Genomic DNA, 20,733 nt, shown 5'->3' with positions numbered 1-20,733 from the left:
ATGACCTTGATTTAGTTAATTAAATTTCTAATTAGGTAACTTAGTTTAGTGTCGTTTCCTGACTACTTACTTGATCTAGATTAAGTTAAGGGTACTGAAACTAAATATCTACCTGTAACACAAAGCACTACAAGTAGTGTAGGCAAAAAGCAACAACTTTCTCTAATCTCCGAATTCCCACTCTTTCTAAATTCCCAACCAAAGCACTCTGTTCAAGTTCACACTTTTTTTAATGGTCTCCAGGAGTGGTCTCGTGCTGCTGGTCTCGTGGTTCCTCCTGGCCCTTTAGCAATGATAACTGTACTGAGAATTGTTAATATTACCTGAGCAAGGGAGAGATACACACATGTTAAAGGTTAACAGCTCCACATGGCTGGGGATGAGCAGTAATTGCAGGCTATATACAAGTACTGATTTTTTTTTCCAAGTGAAGGATTAACCAGTATGCCCAGAAGCATAGAAGCCATTTTGGTTCACAGATAGGAATAAACAGAATTAAATGGGGTTGGGGACAGTGAACAGGTAAAATACTTTGAGAATAAATAAGGGAGCAAGTGAGAGTGAAAGTGTATACGGTGCATACAGAGCAGGAGATAAACAGGAGAGAGACTTACAGAAAGCTAGTTGAAGACAATCAGACAATGAGAATAGATATGAAAGAGGGGCACATACAGACACAGAGCGAATTAGAAAGAATTAGTGGCACAATTTTCTATTTGTGGCATTTAGCAAGAGTACCTATTAAAAGCTCCTAAATATTTACAGGAAATATTATACACCAACACTCTGCCACAGTAGCATGGAACACTTTAGATATGGTGGACATCTGTGCACGCACAAAAATGGCATCAACTGCAGACTCCGTCAATTGAGCATTTAGATCTACTTCTCAGTTTATAAGCCAGCTTTTAAATAATTTAGCACCGACTGAGCGTCAAGTTAACTGTTTCACATTGTATAATGGAATTCATTTTCCTTTAAAACTGTTAGCAGCATTTATAGCATTAAATTAAATTAGCACAGCATATGTTTCAATTAGAAGATCATCGTTAAGGTTTTCTCAAAACACCCTTCATAATAATCGTCACTCGGACCACGGGACTAACCTGAATTTGAAGCAACTGTTTCAGGTCTACATATAGTGCATCTTCCTTTAGCTCCTTGTTGTCTGCCATTTCAATCAAAACGAGTAATGCAGATTCCAATGGGGTTATACTTTCATCTGTGTCAAACTGGACATCTGAAGTGCAAAATGAAAACAACCACTGGCTTAAAAAAAGCTGCTATGTGAATAGCATTACCGTATTTATCAATAGGTGCCTTTTTAAGTTATTGGCTGAGATTTTGCTGCCGAAATAACAGAGAGTTTAATGCGCATGGCATTATTAATCTGTAAATCATCCAGCAACTTGTGGCAAGGAAGAGATACCCCATGAATTGCAAATCGCCACAAGTTGCTGGACTATTTGCACCACTCCGCTGTTAACCTTGCGAAAGTGGCAGCTCACCTTCAACCTCACGGAGTTTCATGAAATTGCTGCATTAAAAAAAAAAAATTATTCATTCACGGGATGTGGGCATGGTTGGCAAGGCCAGAATTTTATTGCCCATCCCTAGATGCCATTGAGAAGGTGGTGGCGAGTAATTGTTCCTGGAGTTCCATACTTGTGAATGAAAACATCCTCTTCGGATGTTGTGTCTGCTGCTGTATTGAATTTCTACACTTACTTTTACAAATCCCTGTTGTATTGCCAACTATGATCAGTATGTAGTTAAAACCCATACTCCAAATTTACAAGAATTTTTACAAAGCAAAGTTAATAAAGATTGTATTTCATGTTTATACTGCTGTCAATCCACATACATTTAAAACCAGTTTACACCCAACTGATTATCTGAACTCATGCTGGTCTGAAACCTAGCACTGGAATAACAAATTTTCATGCTATTAAAATTCAGTCTGCAATTTGCCATGGTTATGTTTGCACTTTTTTCTGGCATTAACTCAGCAATTACATGCTTTATCATGGAAAGGCTTAGAGATGTACGTCAGTTGGGTGTCCGCAGATATGTATAACATGAATTACAGAATTAAATGAAAATACTCAAAACAAGATACAGGAAACTTTGTGCTACCCGGCACCCACGGGACCGAGCTGCTGCCGTTGCCTCAAAACTTCCGTACTCTCCAGAGTTAATGTTGAGAGATACGGAGATTCTTATCTCCGTATTTGACAACAAACACTGTTGCTTAGCAACAGCTTCTAAACACTCGAGTGTGGCCCTAAAGCTCTGTAGCTGAAGCTGTTGCTATAGTTACAGACCTTACACAGCTTCACTGTTCAAACAAAGCAAAAAAACACAAAAAGAATAAAAAACGGCTGCTGATTTTTGCCGGTGGCTCCAGATTGCCGGATAGCTCACCTCCGGATAGCACAAAGTTTCCTGTATTCTGCTCCAATTGTGCTGCAACATGTTTATCAAGAATGTGTTTTAATAGTCTGAAAGTGACTCATAGATACATAGAAGATAGGAGCAGGAGTAGGCCATTCGGCCCTTCGAGCCTGCTCCGCCATTCAATGAGATCATGGCCGATCATCCAAATTCAGTACCCGGTCCCTGCCTTCTCCCCATATCCCTTTAGCCTTAAGAAATATATCCAACTCTTTCTTGAATATATTTAATGAACTGGCCTCCACCGCCCTCTGTGGCAGAGAATTCCACAGGTTCACCACTCTCTGGGTGAAGAAATTCCTCCTCATTTCAGTCCTAAATGGCTTACCCCTTATCCTTAGACTATGACCCCTGGTTCTGGACTCCCCGGCCATCAGAAACATCCTTCCTGTATCTAGTCTGTCCAGGCCTGACAGAATTTTATAGGTTTCGATGAGATCCCCTCTCAATCTTCTAAACTCCAGTGAGTATAAGCCCAATCGACACAATCTCTCCTCATACGTCATTCCTGCCATCCCAGGTATCAGCCTGGTGAATCTTCGCTGCACTCCTTCCATGGCAAGAACGTCCTTCCTCAGGTAAGGCGACCAAAACTGCACACAATACTCAAGGCGTAGTCTCACCAAGGCCCTGTACAACTGCAGCAAGACATCCTTGTTCTTGTACTCGAACCCTCTTGCTACGAAGGCCAACATACCATTTGCCTTCTTAACCGCCTGCTGCACCTGCATGCTTACCTTCAGCGACTGGTGTACAAGAACACCCAGGTCTCTTTGCACTTCCCCTTCTCCCAATCTATTACCATTCAAATAATAATCTGCCTTCCTGTTTTTGCCACCAAAGTGGATAACCTCACATTTATCCACATTATAGTGCATTTGCCATGTTTCTGCCCAATCACCCAACCTGTCCAAATCGTGCTGGAGTTTCACGACATCCTCCTCACAGCATACCCTCCCCCCCAGCTTTGTGTCGTCTGCAAATTTGGAGATATTACATCCAATTCCCTCATCCAGATCATTAATATATAGTGAACAGCTGGGGTCCTAGGACCGATCCTTGCGGTACCCCACTAGTCACTGCCTGCCACTCGGAAAACGACCCGTTTATTCCAACTCTTTGCTTTCTGTCCACCAACCAGTTCTCTATCCAAGTCAATAACTTGCCCCCAATCCCATGTGCCTTAATTTTGCACGCTAATCTCTTATGCGGGACCTTATCGAAAGCCTTCTGAAAGTCCAAATACACCACATCCACTGGTTCTCCCTTATCTATTTTACCAGTTACATCCTCAAAAAATTCCAGTAGATTAGTCAAGCATGATTTACCTTTTGTAAATCCATGTTGACTTTGTCCGATCCAGTCACTGCTTTCCAAGTGCTCTGCTATTACATCTTTTATAATTGACTCTAGCATTTTCCCCACTACCGACGTCATATACCTTTTCTCTACCACCTTTTTTGAATAGTGGGGTAACATTAGCTACCCGCCAATCCATGGGTACTGTTCCAGAGTCTATCGAGTTCTGGAAGATGACCAGCAATGCATCTACTATTTCTAGGGCCACTTCCTTAAGTACCCTGGGATGTAGATTATCAGGCCCTGGGGATTTATCGGCCTTCAGTCCCATCAATTTTCCTAACACCATTTCCCTACAAATACTGATTTCTTTCAGTTCCACCCTTTCATCAGACCCTGTGTTCCGTGGTATTTCTGGGAGGTTATTTGTGTCCTCCTTTGTGAAGACAGAACCAAAATATGTATTTAGTTGGTCTGCCATTTCTTTGTTCCCCATTATAAATTCCCCTGATTCTGACTGCAAGGGACCTACGCTTGACTTCACCAATCTTTTTCTCTTCACATATCTATAAATAAAAGCTTTTACAGTCAGTTTTTATGTTCTCTGCAAGCTTACTCTCATATTCTATTTTCCCTTTCTTAATTAATCCCTTTGTCCTCCTTTGTTGAATCCTAAACTGCTCCCAATCCTCAGGATTATTGCTTTTTCTGGCCAATTTATATGCCCTCTCCTAGGACCTTATGCTATCCCTAATTTCCCTTGTTAGCCACGGTTGGGTCACCTTTTTTGTTTTATTTTTATGCCAAACTGGGATGAACAAATTCTGTAGTTCATCCATTCGGTCTTTGAGTGTTTGCCATTGCCTATCCACCGTCAACCCTTTGAGTGCCATTCCCCAATCAATCCTACCCAACTCGCTCCTCAGACCATCATAGTTTCCTTTATTTAAATTGAGGACCCTAGTCTCCGAGTCAACTACTTCATTCTCCATCTTAATGAAGAATTCGATCATATTATGATCGCTCCGACCCAAGGGGCCTCTTACAACAAGATTGCTAATTAATCCTTTCTCGTTACATAATACCCAGTCTAAGATGGCCTGATCTCTGGTTGGTTCCTCGACATATTGGTCCAGGAAACCATCCCGTAAACACTCCAGGAATTCCTCCTCCACAGTATTGTTACTAATTTGGTTGGCCTAATCTATATGTAAATTGCACCTCAGAGGTGCAATTGATCCAATTACAGAAGTTAAATATACATGTTTTGTGCATTCATTTCTTTCAAGCCTGTAGCTACAGACAAAACTATAACTGTTAACTACTATAATTAATATAATTTTGATAAAAATACATGTAGCCCCTAGTGATTGGGACCTCAGTCCATTGCGTTGGGGGAAAATAAACCACATAACAATAAAAATAAGTTACCAACCAAGATTTTTCCCTTCAACAATTCGGGACAGGATTTGGCAGATATGCACCTTCTTTGCCTGGTCAGTCTCTGTAATGGACGGCTGCTGAACAAAACCTAAAAAGGAAAATATATGTCAGAATTATTGTATTGTGTGTAAATTGCCTAATATATTCATTTTTAAAGATTTTTTTCTGAAGGCACTTTTAAAATAATCAAACGGAAGGTGGCGGTTTGCCATTGTACATTTTCCAGGACCACAGATTAGGGATAGTGGAGATGGAAGAAGATCAGGAATTGCTCAGACAGCATGATCAATGATTGAGGCTTTGCAGGTAGAGAGGCTATTTGAGATAGTGAGGTCAAAGGAGTAGCTACGGATGTGGGTGGGAAAGTTTCTGCAAAGGGTGAAACTAAGTCAGGACAGAAAAGTTGGGGGGGCGGAGGTCTAGAGGAGTTTAGATGAAGCTGAAATCACCTCGCATGACAAGTCACTCAGTGCGGCAGCTAAGGGAAGAGATCTCAGTGAAGAGTTATCATGGGGTTGGAGATGACTATGATTCTGAGAGAAGCGCAGACGGGATGGAAGAGGTGTTCAAAGAAGAAAGTGCTACAGTAATAAGAAAGGCCAAGGTGGGACATGATAAGTGGTAAGCCATAGCTGCAGCAGTTTAGACAGGACAAGTGATGGAACAGGCAGACTTTGGTGAGGGAGCAATCATTGCCAGCCCCAAGTCAGGTTTCTGCCAGTGCTAGGATGTCAATAGATTCATCCATATCAAAGCTGTGATTAGTGAGAGTCTTGTTGGTGAGTGAGTGAATATTCTGGAAGGTTATGGGGCTGTCCTTCATGATCCACTGGTGGGATCAGGAGGTGGGGAGCAATGTAAGAGCTTAGGGATATGTGGCGAGATTAGAGAGGTTAACTCCAAAGAGCGAGCTGGTTGACGGAGAATGAGACACCTGGGGTTACTGCTCCAGGTGCTACAACAACGGATGCCACGATGGGTTTGGCAGAGAGTACCAAGGGAGGCACAGATGGAGGCCATCAGCACACATAGCAAAAGAGTTGGATGATAAATGGAGGAAGTCATATGAAGAACAATTGCTGAAGAATCTGACCCCCTCCCATTCTCTCTCTTTTAATCTTAGATATGCACTGAACAGACCTTGGCCATCATCGCGATTTCTTAATAATAAAATAGAGCCACTAAGAAGTGCAAACACAGGCTGGGCTCACACATTTCCCCATCCTCTCTGTAGGGAGCCTTTTGCTCGGCACCTACTCAGAACAACCAGGCAGGAATCAGAACAGCATGCTGCTCTTAATCCTGAAGTACTGCAGTGAGGTATTTATTGAAAAAAATTAAGATCAAAATGGAATTTTGATCCAATTGCTACAATAAACTCACACATACTGTGAATCCATTTAAGGCACAGCAGGAGTTTTGTTAGATTTCCATTACATGTAAAGGTCACTAGCTGCAGCCCCAGGGGGTAATAAAAGCAACCATGACTGAAAACTTTCCAGCACCGTCAGTGGACCACCTTCCACAGCCTCAGGTTAGTGTACAGATACTTTTAAATTCTGTAACCGTTACATTAAAGCTTATTTTATGTTTCAACCAGAAACTTATTTCAATTTGTACAGAGAGCTAGGAGAATCTGATAAACTGAGTGGCTTGCTGTACAGAGTGGCATTGGGGATTTGGTGCAGAGGGAGAAGGAGGTACTAAATGCTTTAAACCAAAGGGGCAACAGTAAATATATAAATAATCAGAGAGCATCGCGGGAAGCCCGAGACAATAAAAAAAGGGCAGGCGCGGCGACAGCATTGCAAAACAACCACATGGAGACAACTGAAGTGACTTCACAACTGTGAAGAGTATTTAGGATAAGTATTTGGTGGCTAATGTTAAGTTAGTTTAAGTATTTAGTTTATTGGTTAGTGTATTTAGTTTATTGGTTAGAGTTTTAGTATTAGCTAAACAGTTAAACAGCCTTAAAGCTAAACAAACAATTTTAAATAACTGTTAACTGACATGGCAGGATAGCTGAAGCCTGTCATATGCACATCCTGTGCCATGTGGAAACTCCAGAACACTGTGTTCTGGAAAACCACAAATGCAGGAAGTGTCACCGACTGCTCAAGCTCAAGTTCAGTGGCTGGTGTCACTATAGTGCATACAGGAAGCTGAGACTTCTGTGGATAGTACATTTCAGGAGGTGGTCACCCCACAGCTATAGAGAGTTCAGGGGGGCCACCAGGCAGACAAGGAGGAAAAGGCAGGCAGTGTCAGGTATCCCCATGGAGTGTGGCACTCTTAAACCAGTATGCAGTGTTGAATACCAGTGAGGGTAATGACACCTTGGGGGAGTGCAGTCAGAAGCAAATCCACGGCACTTTGGAAGACTAGGCTACACAGGGTGTGTATAAGTGCAGCACTGCAGTTGTTATAGGGGATTCGATAATTAGAAGAGGAGACAGGCATTTCTGCAACCGCAGACACGAGTCCCAAATGGTATGCTGCCTCCCTGGTGCCAGGGTAAAGGATCTCACTGAATGGGTGCAGGACATTCTGTGAGGGGAAAGGGATCAGCCAGAAGCCATCGTCCATATTAGAACCAATGACATGGGTAGGAAAAGGGTTGAGGTCCTAGAGGCAGAGTTTCAGAAGCTAGGAAAAATGATTAAAGAACAGGACCTCAAAAGGTAGTAATCTGGATTACTTCCAGTGCCACGTGCTAGTAGTGAGTACAGAAACAGGAAGATAGTGCAGGTGAATGCATGGCTGGAGAAGTGGTGCAGGAGGGAAGACTTCAGATTCATGGGGCATTGGGACTAGCTCTGGGGCAGGAGAAACCTGTACAAGCTGGACAGGTTGCACCTGAACAGGGCGGGGACCAATGTCCTTGCAGGGAGTTTAACTAGTGCTGTGGGGGAGGGTTTAAACTAATTTGGCTGGGGGGGGGGGGGGGGGGGGGCACCAGGATGCAGCAGCAGAGAGGGAAACAAGGCGCACAGAAAACTAGGAGGGACAAACAGCAACAGAACAAAATAGTGTAGCAAAAGCAGGAAGTAAATGGAGAACAAAAGCAAAGCAGACTAGCATGGTGTTGGATGCATGTGTGTTAATGTGAGGAGTGTTGCAAATAAGTTTGATAAGCTACAGGCGCAACTTGCCACATGGTGTTATGATATAGTGGCTATAATGGAGGCTTAAACATGGGCACGAATGGCTACAATGTATTGAGGAGGGACAGGGAAGGGGAAAAGAAAGGAGGGGGTGGCAGTATTAATCAAGGATAATATTACAGTTCCACAGAGGAATGTTATGCTAGAGGTTGAAAGACTGAATCTATTTGGTTAGAGTTAACAGAAAAGGAGCTATTACATTGCTGGGTGTTTACTATAAACCCCGAATAGTGAGAAGATAGAGGAGTAAATCTGTAGGCAAATTTCAGAGAAATGTAAAAATAAGAGAGCAGTAATAACAGGGGTCTTCAATTACCCTAAAATAGACTGGGAAAAAAAGTGTAAAGGGCAAGGAGGGCGAAGAATTCCTAAAATGTGTACAAGAGAACTTTCTTAATCAGCCTGTTTCTAGCCCTATGAGGAAGGAAGCAGTGCTGCATCTACTTCTGGGGAATGAAGTAGGGCAAGTGGAGTGTGTTTCAGTGGGAGAACATCTAGGCATTAGTGATCATAATATAATTAGATTTAAAGTAATTATGGAAAAGGACAAAGAAAAGTCAATGGTGGAATACCCAAATGGAAGAGAGACAATATCAGTGATTTGAGAAGGAATCTAGCACAGCTGAACTGGAAACAAGATTGGCCAAGATAACAGTAAATGAGCAATGGCAGGCCTTCAAGGCAGAGATAGTTTGAGTACAGACCAAGCATATTCCCATAAGGAGGAAAGATGGGGCTTCCTAAGCTAGGGCTCCCTGGATGACAAAGGAAATAGAGGTTAAAATAAAACAGAAAAAAGTTTCTGACAAATGTCAGGTGCAGAATCCATCAAAACCCAGGTAGAATACAGAACATGCAGGGGGAAATTGAAAAAAGATACAAGAAGGGCAAACAGAGAGTATGATAAAGGGTTCGCAGGTAACATAAAGGAGATCCCAAAAATCTTATATAGACATATAAAAAGAAAAAGGATAAATGAATGGTGGGGCTTATTTCTGGACAAAAGAGAAAACCTTCTTTTGCGGCAGAGGGCATGATGAAGGTACTGAATGAGTACTTTGTATCTGTCTTCACAAAAGAAGAGGATGAAGTTAATGTCGGAGTGGAGGGCAGAGTAGAGATATTGGATAGCATAAAAATAGATATTGGATAGCATAAAAATAGATAGGTGATAAATGAGTTAACAAATCACCGGTCCAGGTGGGATACATCCTAGGTTGCTGAGGGAAGCTAGGCTGGAAATAGCAGAAGCTCTGACCACAATCTTTCAATCCTCCTTGGATATTGGAGTGGTACCAGAGGACTGGAGGATTGCAAATGTTGCATCCCTGTTCAATAAAGGTGAGAGGGATAAACCTGGTAATTACAGGGCAACCAGTCTAATGTCAGTGGTGGGAAAACTACAAGAGACCATTGTCAAGTACAAAATTAATTCTCACTTGAAGCATGGGTCAATAAAGGACAGCCAGCACGGATTTGTTAAAGGCAAATTGTGTCTGACTAAACCGATTGAGATCTTTGACGGGTTAAAAGAGAGGTTTGATGAAGGTGCAGTAGGTGTATATATGGACTTTCAAAAGGCATTTGATAAAGTACCTCATAACGGACTTATTCAGAAAATATTAACACAGTATTAGAGGGACGGTGGTAACTTGGGTATGAAATTGGCTAAGGGAAAGGAGGCAGATAGTGGTGAATAGATGTTTTTCTGACTGGAGAGAAGTATGCAGTGGGGTCCCCCAAAAATCGCTATTAGGACCACTGCTTTTCATGTTATATATAAAATGACCTCGACTTGAGTATAGGGAGTACAATTTCAAAGTTTGCAGAGGACACAAAACTTGGCAACATAGTAAACACTGAGCATAATAGTAGCAGACTTTAGGTGGACAGACAGACTGGCAAAATGGGCAAACACATGGCAGATGCAATTTAATGCAGATAAGTCTGACGTGATGCCCTTTGGGAGAAACAACATGGTGAGGCAGTATTTTATTTTAATCTAAACGGTACTATTTTGAGGGGGTGCAAGAACAAAGGGACCTAGCTGCATATTCACAAATATTTGAAGGTAGCAGGCCAAGTTGAGAAGGCAGTTAATAAAGCATATGGGATACTTGGCTTTGTAAATAGCGCCACTGAATACAAAAGAAAGACATACTAAACCTTCACAAATCTCTGGTTAGGCCCGAGGATGGTACCAGGGAAGAGCGAGTTCAGTTATGTGGAGAGATGGAGAAATGGGATTCTTCTCCTTAGAGCAGAGAATGTTAACGGGAGACCTAATAGAGGTAGTCAAAATTATAAAATGTTTTGACAGAACAAGTAGGGAGAAATTATTTCCTCTGGCAGGTAGATCTGTAACCAGAGATCATAGATTTAAAATAATTGGCAAAAAGAACTAGAGGGGAAATGAGGAGAAATTTCTTTACACTGAGGGTTGTTAATATCTGGTACGTACGACCTGAAAGGGTGGTGGAATCAGATTCCATAGGAACTTTTAAAAGGCAACTGGACATGTTCTTGAAGAGGACTAATTTGCAGGGTTATGGGGAAAGGCTGGGGTCTGGGACTAAATTGGACAGCTTTCAAAGAGCCAGCACAGGTGTGACTGGCCAAATGGCCTGCTTCTGTGTTGTAAGATTCTCTGGCCTAGAGATTGGGTATAGCCCCGCTTGAGGCGTTAGAACTGGCGCTGCGCAAAGTTTATAGCCAGACGAAACTTATTGCCGCCTGGTGCGATATTGGGTTGCATCGCCCCTAAAGGGGATTGAGGCGCGAATTCAGGCGTTACATGGGACTCCTAAGGCGCTAATCTTCCGGCGCAACCCAATATCGGAGCGGACGGGCGCAGCACAGGTGCTCTCTATTACTGATGACCACGAGACTTCCAGGCGCCGGCCAGCTCTTAAAGGGGTGAGTCAGTCAGCTTCAGCATCCACACTCTTCGCCTTGCAGGCCTCAGAATCGGCGCAGGCCCTACTCTGGCGCTAAAAACTTGGACCAGATGGAGAAGGTGAGACAGAGAGCAGAGCGCTTCATCAATGATGCTCTGGAGCAATTGGTGGCCGCAGTGGAGCGCCGGCAAGATGTTCTCTACCCAGACAATGGCACGAGGCTGAATCATAAGGACTACCGGCGAGCTTGGAGGGATGTATGCCAGAGGGTCAACTCCAGCAGCATGGTGACCAGGAGCCCTGTCCAATGCAGAAAGAAATTCAACGACCTCACTCGGGTCGTGAGGGCGAGTGTTGTTTCTGCAAACTTCTGCATCCCTTCATTTGCACCTGACTTTATGGCTACAGGGTGGGCTGTGCCCCATTGGCCATCTGCCAGCAAGCACCCATGGCCCTTTCTGGGCACACACATGCACATTTGACTCAAGGCGTCATGTAAGGGCTCTTGCACCATGGGGGGCATGAGATGATCACTCAGGGCATCATGTAAGGGCTCTTCCACCATGGGGGGCATGAGATGATCACTCAGGGCATCATGTAACATAACTTCCCCTCCAGTCCAAGCTGGCGAGGATTGGCAAAGACCAGCTTCGCACCGGTGGAGGACCTCCACAAGTGGTCTCTCTCATGGATCTCAAGGAGAGAGTCCACCAGATTCTTGGAGGACATCCGAGTGGTCCTGTAACCACTGCAGCTGCCGACCCCATTGTCGACAGCGATGGTAAGGTTCTCACCTTTTACAACTGTCTCCTTCCACTTGTTCCCCCCGCCAGCATGCTTTCTCACTGTGGACCCATGTCATAGCCTTGCCGCAATCTGGCATCCCTTGCTGCCAAGCTGTCCTTTTGCTAAAGCCACTCTTCCACCTCCCTGTTTTCAGATGCTGCATCACCAGCTCGGGAGCTGGGCCCTCAAGCTGCCAGTGCCAGTGCCTCCGAAGGCTCAATGAGAAAATTACTGTCCAACAGAAGGTCAGCAACTCTCTCCAGCAACGATCAGAATGGCCAGCCCAAATGGCTGCAGCTTTTATACTAGTGCTGTCCCCTTTAAATAGCGCCCCCAGAGTCCGATAAGGGCCTGGGAACGCTCCATCCAACTGTCACTAATAGCGCCAGGCGAAAAGGTTGCGGGCACCACCGAATATCCGGTCCAGGGCGCCAAAAAGGCGTTGCACACTGAAATGACGTCATGATCTGCCTGCGCCCGCGGCCAAGCGAAAAGAGTTAGCGCCGGCGCTAAAAGGATACTCAATATGGGAGGTGGCGCTATATTCACTGCGCCCGCCCGAAAATTGGGTAACGCCCCAATTCTCGGGCTCTTTAGGCGCTAATCGCTGGCGCTACCAACTGAATTTCTAGGCCCATGAATTTAGAAATTAGATTGTTATAATTCCATTTCCTGCATCTAGACTAAAACAATTAATACTGGATAATTAGCAAATACTCTAGAATATGAATAATCTATGGTCTTAATCACAAGTATGGGCAACAAGACCTATTACCCTGGTCTTTAATAAGTAAACCTAAAGGCAACCAGTAGCAAGTATTTGGTGTGATACAAAAGCAGTGCATACTGCTAATAGCCAAAGGTTCTATTTGTGTATATAAGCAACCATGCTCAACAAATGAGGCAAGAGACAGTACCAAGCTAGAGGAAAAGGCTTACACAAATGCAAGGAAAAGTGGAAATCCAGTGGACTGGGGCAGCTTTAAAATGTTTAACTCTGTCTATAGCATGCTGCTTTCGCTGTTTAGCATGCATGTAGTCCAGTGTTGCAGCTTCCCCAGGTTGACACATCATTTTTATGTATGCCTAGTGCTGCTCCTGGCATGCTCTTCTGCACTCCTCATTGAACCAAGATTGGTCCCCTGGCTTGATGGTAGAGTGAAGGATATGCCAGGCCATGAGGTTACAGATTGTGATGGAGTACAATTCAGCTGCTGTTGCTGATGGCCCACAGCGCCTCATGGATGCCCAGTTTTGCGCTGCTAGATCTGTTCTGAAGCTATCCTATTTAGCACGGTGGTAGTGCCACACAACATGATGGTGTCCTCAGTGTGAAGACGGGTCTTCGTCTCCACAGGACTGTGCAGTGGTTACTGCCACCAATGCTGTCAATGATGCATCTACAACAGGTAGATTGGTGAAGACAAGGTCAAGTAGGTTTTTCCCCTCATGTTGGTTCTCTCGCCACCTGCCGCAGGCCCAGTCTGGCAGCTATGTCCTTCAGAGCTTGGCTAGCTCGGTCAGTAGTGGTGCTACCGAGCCACTCTTGGTGATGGACATTGAAGTCCCCCACCCAAAGTGCATTCTATGTCCTTGCTACCCTCAGTGCTTCTTCCAAGTGGTGTTCAACATGGATTCATCAGCTAAGGGAGGGCGGTAGGTGTTAATCAGCAGGACCTTGCCCATGCTTGATCTGAAGCCATGAGACTTTGTGGGGTCCGGAGTCAATGTTGAGAACTCCCAGGGCCACTCCCTCCCGACTGTGCCGCCTCCTCTGGTGGGCCAGGACATACCCAGGGATGGTGATGGAGGAGTCTGGGACATTGGCTGAACGGTATGGTTCTGTGAGGAGGGCTTTGCAGGGTCGACGGGGCTGGGTGTGCCATTGTCGAGTCTGAAGCCGGTACCTTGGTTGATGCCGGGTGGTCCGTCCGGTTTTATTATTCTTATTGTTCCCGGGATGGGAGGATTGTCCTATGAGGAGAGATTGAGTAGACTAGGCCTATATTCTCTGGAGTTTAGAAGAATGAGAGGTGATCTCATTGAAACATACACAATTCTTACAGGGCTTGACAGGGTAGATGCAGGGAGGATGTTTCCCCTGGCTGGGGAGTCTAGAACCAGGGATCACAGTCTCAGAATAAGGGGTCGGCCATTTAGGACTGAGATGAGGAGAAATGTCTTCACTCAGGGTTGTGAATCTTTGGAATTCTCTACCCCAGAGGGGGCTGTAGAGGCTCAGTCGTTGAGTATATTCAAGACAGATTTTTGAATATTAAGGGAATCAAGGGATATGGGGATAGTGCTGGAAAGTGGAGATGAGATAGAAGATCAGCCATGATCTCACTGAATGGCAGAGCAGGCGCAAAGGGCCCAATGGCCTACAGCTGCTCCTATTTCTTAGGAACATTATGTTAAATGTACCACTGTGCGTCAGCCAGCAAAATCCACACCTTCAGAGGTGGAGCTCACATATACTGCTCTACAAAAATTGCTTCTAATCAGCGCTCGAGTGCTAAACCTGCAGGTTTCTGGTTTAGTACTTCCAGGCAAGTTCAAATTATGGTAATCAGCAATTAGGACCAAAACCAGACTTTTAAACAAGCGTGTCTTATTAGCACAGCACCCAATTAGTTCCTGTTTTCACCCTTTCACCACAATATAACCCCCTGTCTGTCTTCTACTGGAATATAATAAAGGTTTGGAATTTGGTTGTTTCCAGCAGGGGGTTCTCCCCCAACCGACACGGCGGTAATCCTGGCAGATCAGCGCCTCCTGTTGCGTGTATTTGCGTTTAGCAATGCAAGGATGGCGGAGAGAAGGACCCTTGCTGAAAAAGTAAGCACACCTACTGGATGATGATGGAGTGGGGTAAATGTCACCAGATGCATTAGCAGCCTGGCTAGCTTGGCATTGCATCCACCCCGTGAACAGAGCCATCCGGGACACAAAGGTTCCATTAGGCCCTGATATGGTGCATCAAGGAGGCTCACGTTCATGGGGCTGTTTCATCCAAGTACACCCGTTTGGACGGAGCGGGCAGGTTGGAGGCTACCACAAACTTCAAAGCCATGAACCCTACACTACAGCTTGTAGGAAGATCCCAGGTTTAATTCCCAGTCTGTGGATGGTCTCTGCTTGATACTAATTTGCCTCAGTGCCTGCCCCTGGGTTAAAGAAAGAAAAATCAGCTAGAGTTCCTGCTTCTTGCCACCATCCAGCAAACCTCGGGTGAGGTTGGCTGTGTTGCCCCTATAGTTAAATAGCCCGTCAACTCTAGCAAGCCTTACGTGTTAGTAATTATCATTTAGTCAAGATCCCAGAGGAAGCTGAAGGCTGAGTAACTGGCGCCAAGCGAGAAGGCAACACTTTCAGGAGAGATGGTGAGGATAAGAGAAAAAAGCGGCTTCGAGCAGCCGATCCTGATTATAGAGTTGGCACCAGCGTGGATGAAGCGGTCTCCGTGAGATTCTACAAAGGAAGACGGTGATTAATCCCAACGGGATGGAGGATTTACTCGCAGCCTCGGGTTTGGATACTCACCGTTCATGGCATCCCTCACCACCCTGAACTCCTCGTACATCCCCGCCCCGAAATACTGGCACAGACAGTAACACATGAAATCCACGATCCAGCCGCTCGCCACATCCACCATCTGGTAAAAGTCATTCCCGAGAGACGAGCCGCTCACCCCCTCAATCCGGCTCCCCACCTCCATTTTACTCAAACAAACTCCACTCCAACCCCCGTGCAACACCAACAAGGGTCCGCTTCTCCCCCGTGCAACAGCAACAAGGGTCCGCCCCCCTGTGCAACACCAACAATGGTCAGTCCCCCCCCACCATACCAGCAAGGGTTTGTATGTTCATTACTCATATCATATAGCGTGATTTCGACGCCTCACTGTTCATTGTCAGATTGCTACAGTGATTGGAGATGGTGTGGGAGTTTTTCATATTGACTGGACAAGTGCGTGGGTGACAATAAGCAAACAGGTGAGTAACTTAGTACAAACAAATACAGAAAGTTTCTATTGCAGCAGTGGCTTAATTAAAACTGATATTTGTCCTTTTGAAATGTTCTTTTACAACCTGAGTCCATTAAACAACAACATTTGAAAGAAAGTGACTGAGTTACTACAGGGGTGTCCAATCTTTTGTCTTTACGGGCTGTGTAGATGCATACAATAGAGCCTCATAGGGCATACCCTGTATATAAATTTTAAATTAATATTCTAATTAATTTGGATATATCTCATGTTGCTGATAGTAACAACATTACAGGTATTCTGATTTAAGATTTATCTATCAATGAGGAAATAGCATTAAAGATAGCTGCTTCTAAAGCTTCAGGTCAACAACATTCAAACACAGGATAATGGGGAGTGGAATAGCTCATTCAGCCCCTCATCCTGTTCTGCCATTCTATTAGATTATGGCTGATCCGTACCTCAACTCCATTTACCCACCTTTTGTCCATATTCCTTGATTTCCCTTTACCTAATAAAAATCCATCAAGATCTCAGTCTTGAAAATGTCAATTTACCCCCAGCGTCCACAGCCTTTCGGGGGCGAGAGTTTCAGATTTCTACTACTCTTTGTGTGAGAAAATACTTCTTGATTTCTCTCGTAAATGGCTTAGCTCTAATTTTAAGATTATGCTCCCTTGTTCTGGATTCCCTCACCAGAGGAAATTCTTTGTTTCTACCCTATCAAATCCCTCTGTCATTTTAAATACCTCGGTTAGTTCAACACTCAACCTTCTAAACTCAAATGGATACAAACCAAGTTTAAGCAACTTGTCCTCATAAATAACCCTGGTTTAATTCTGGTGAATCTGCACTGTAACCCCCTCTAAGGCCAATATACCATAGTTTTGGCCATTAACACAATCTGTCTATGTCCCATTGTAACTTCCTGCTCCTACCTACACAACTTAACTCGGTGTCATCTGCAACCTTTGATATACAACTCTCTATTCCTTCATCCAAGTCATTAATATATATGGTGAAAAGCGGAAGCCCCAGTACAGATCCTGGGAAACTCCACTTGTCGCATCCCGCCAATCAGAGAACAAACTCTTTATCCATACTCTTGTTTCCTACCTCCCAACCAATTACCGACCCATGTCACAAGGTTACCTCCAATTCCGTGCATATTAATTTCTGATAATCCCTTGTCTGAAACAGGGTGAACCAACAGAATAAATATAGGTGAAAATAGGACTGGATTGTTTGGGCTTTGAGGGCTGAATTGCCAAAGCTCGAAGGCCAAATGTGTCCATAGGGCAGCAGATTGGACATCCCTGGGTTAGAGCATCGTGTGTTCACTTCCGTGAGTGTGGTTTGATCCAGCCTGATGGAATGAAAGTTGTCTTTCTTCACTGGGCATGTGTCTCAGCACAAAACTCCTCACAATTCAAAATTAACAGGCACTCACTCATACTTTGTTTATGTGCAGTATGGTACTCCAGACCAATGTTCCCCCTAATTTTCTTTGGTTGCACGGCCCCTTTAAGGGGCTGCGTGGCCCATTCACAGTTTCATGTACAATTTAACATTGTAAAAGCCAGTCCTGGGCTGCACAGGATGGCAGAGTTGCGTGCCGCGCTACTTAGAGGGAACGTTGGTCCAGACACTGTAATCTGCTGGCTGTTAGTTTATGGAATTATACTATGGGAAAATATTGTAAGCCAGGCGACAGTAAAAAGCTGCTCCTACTATCTTAGCGCTATCTCAGACTCCTCTGCAGAAGCTTTTTGTTTACCTAATTGGTCAGTTGCTTCTCCACAAACAGAAATTCAAACTAGACTGAAGTGCACAACAAAATAACTGCACATGTTCAGACATTCAAAGTGAATCCCTAACGAGAAGAACTTTAATATGGCTAAACCACATTAAACTGGAGGAACATTGAACAGAAATTTTGTCAGACAAAGACAGCTTGTAACCAAGGACAAACTTGGGTTGCTGTGGGACCAGCGGAAGCGACTGGTACTGTCTTGAGATAAGACCCTCGTTAAACTTCAGAAGTGACACGCATGATGAAGTGACCCCACTAAACTTTGAACCAACCATGAACAAGCAGGGGAATAGCCACACTTAAGGGAACCAATCATTGAGATGTGCATGTGAAAATCATGAGGGAAGTGTGGACTCAAAGAATATAAGAACTTAACAATACCTAGCCCCTTTACTGTAGTCAAGGAGACGTCTAAAGGTTTCAAAAGACTTTGGGAGATCGTCGGTTTGGCCATCGGACACTTGAAGACTCCAGAACAGGTCTAGAAATTTACAGCACAGAAGGAGGCCATTCGGCCCGGCGTACCTGTGCTGGCAAGTTGTGTTTCTTATTTAACCCGTGTGTTAGTGCTTAAATAAAAGATCTCTGTGAGAGATAGTGTATCTGTGTGTTTCTGTTAAGGTGGATTAAGGTCTACGAACCCCACTCTAACACCCAACGTGGAGGTGTGAAAATCATAAATAATCCTTACAGAAGGAAAATAAAATTGTTTTTAAAATTAGTTTGGCTGCAATACTTGAAAAGTTGTAAATATATTTAAGTCTGCCCTGATGGATTTAAGGATCATAGTTATAATGGGTTTTTGGGGTACAGGAAAATGAGAGCAGTGTGTCTGAGCATCAAACATCATGTTCTTTGAAATCTCCTTCATACTGGAAGCTATAGCTTCAAGAGTGTCATTAAGTCATCAGGTGAAAGAAATTTAGGTAAATTCAAACACTTTGAATGTATGAGTTCAAACTACATCATTTAATACCCAGAGGCACTCATGCAAAGTTTTCCTGCCTGCATCACGTTCCCCGCTAAGTCACGCTCGCCCATCATTCCCATTCTCACTGACCTCCACTGGCCCCCCAATGCATCTAATTCAAAATCCATCTGTTCTCGGTGTTTGGACAATGCTGTTGTGTTATGGTAAAAGAGATAAGGAAGACTTTAGGGATGATTTTAAACATGCCCGCCTGGCAGAAACCAGTTGAGCAGATGGTTAAAATGGCCACACCAACTTACCCCTCCATCCCGCTGCCTACTTGCAATTTTAACCTCTTCAGCTGGCAAGCGGGACAACCACTGGAAAGTCTAGCAGGGACCTTCCTCGAATATAAAGATTGGGCTCCGAAAACATCATCAAGCTCCAACTGCAATTTTAACTCGCGGCTTTTCACTCCCCAACTGCGAAGCCTTCCCAACCTCCTCCTAACCGCTTATAGGACTTTTGGGGACTGTTCCTTCGGCTTCCCAGTGGCGGCATCCGCTGGCCAGCTAGTGCTTCCTGCCAGCTTTGGGTGGTAGACTGAGAGGGCCTATGGAGATGAGGCCTGGGAGTTCAAATCTCGTGGGCCTCAGGCTGTGGAGGGCCAGATGGTTTTTTGTCTGCCTCGGTCCCTGCCCGCACAACTCCAGCTGCGGTACAAAATTGGGGCTGGTGTGTCCAATTTCCCCCCATTTCACATAGGGAAGCATCTGGCCTGCACATAAAATTTCCCCCCTGTAGGGAATTGTCAACTCCCTCATCAGGTGGAACGTGAGTGAAAATCGAGTGTCACTATTTGCTGCTCCATTCCCGCCCTGCAGCAGGTGTAATCTGGCTTTTTTTCCAGCGGATGAGGCTCCTGCCTGTCTCGGGTGGGATCCTCATCGATATAAGCTAATCAGGGTCCTATGATATACATTAGACCCCAATTACATTTTAGTGGCGTACTGAGCCTGCTGTGGGTGCCCTGCTCAGTAAAAGCTGTCGGGGATGAAGCGAAAAACCTAAAGGGTCGATTTCAAACTTATCTTTGTGGGGCCACAAGGAAATTCTAGGCCTCTGCTGCCCTGGGCTCCCACCTACATCCCCACTTTTCTCCTTATAATTTTCATTTTGGGCTTTCCTAACCATTTCTTCCTTGTTTTGAATTAATGGCACAGTGTGCTGTCGCTTTAATCTCTCATCCAAATAGTGACAGCTGAATCCAACAATGTAGAATTCCTTCAGTAGTATTCCTGCAATTATAAGCTCAAAGCCTGCAGTGGGGCTTGAACCCATGACTTCTGGCTAAGATTTGAGAGTGCTGTCAACTGAGCTAAGCTGACACTTGTTTTCTAAGTTTGTTTTCATGAAGAACTGACGTATAAAAACGTATACCTCCGACGTAAGGGGTGTTCTACGCGGAGTGAACACACGAAAGGCTGCTGGACCGGATAACATCCCTGGACGGGTACTCAAGGAATGTGCTGATCAGCTGGCTGATGTCTTCACCGCCATCTTCAATCTGTCATTGGCCCAGGCAGTAGTCCCTACATGCTTATTCCTGTGCCAAAACAAATGGCTGTGACGTGCCTGAACGACTATCGACCTGTCGCACTCACACCCATCATAATGAAGTGTTTCGAGAGACTGGTCTTAGCCCACATCAAAGCCAGTGTTCCCGCCTCTTTTGACCAACACCAGTTTGCCTATCGTGCAAACAGATCAACGGAGGATGCAATCACAACTGCTCTACACTCGGCACTGAACCACTTAGATGGTAAGGAGACCTACATCAGAATGCTGTTCATAGACTACAGCTCAGCATTCAACACTGTCGTCCCCAACAAGCTGGCCACCAAACTCCAAACTCTTGGCCTGAACACTTCCCTCTGCAACTGGACCCTGGACTTCCTAACAAACAGACCCCAGTC

The 20,733-nt window shown here is 44.6% G+C and overlaps 1 protein-coding gene across 3 annotated transcripts in view; it reads right to left on the bottom strand.

The window, feature by feature from the left end:
- terf1 (telomeric repeat binding factor (NIMA-interacting) 1) overlaps positions 1-15,764 on the bottom strand; it is a 71,198-nt gene extending 55,434 nt beyond the window's left edge. For all 3 annotated transcript variants that reach the window (XM_085993151.1, XM_085993152.1, XM_085993153.1), the window contains exons 1-3: positions 15,590-15,764; positions 5,189-5,284; positions 1,107-1,240 (exon numbers count right to left, since the gene is read on the bottom strand). In XM_085993151.1, the coding sequence (XP_085849277.1) occupies positions 1,107-1,240; positions 5,189-5,284; positions 15,590-15,764 (405 nt within the window). The remainder of the gene's footprint in view (positions 1-1,106; positions 1,241-5,188; positions 5,285-15,589) is intronic.
- Positions 15,765-20,733: the final 4,969 nt, after the last annotated feature.

The sequence above is a fragment of the Somniosus microcephalus genome, chromosome 7, assembly GCF_052327205.1.
Source record: "Somniosus microcephalus isolate GS21.2 chromosome 7, FLI_Smic_1.0, whole genome shotgun sequence".
Classification (NCBI taxonomy): domain Eukaryota; kingdom Metazoa; phylum Chordata; class Chondrichthyes; order Squaliformes; family Somniosidae; genus Somniosus; species Somniosus microcephalus.
The sequence above is the reverse complement of the archived record's forward strand: the minus strand, read 5'-3'. Positions and strand labels throughout refer to the sequence as shown.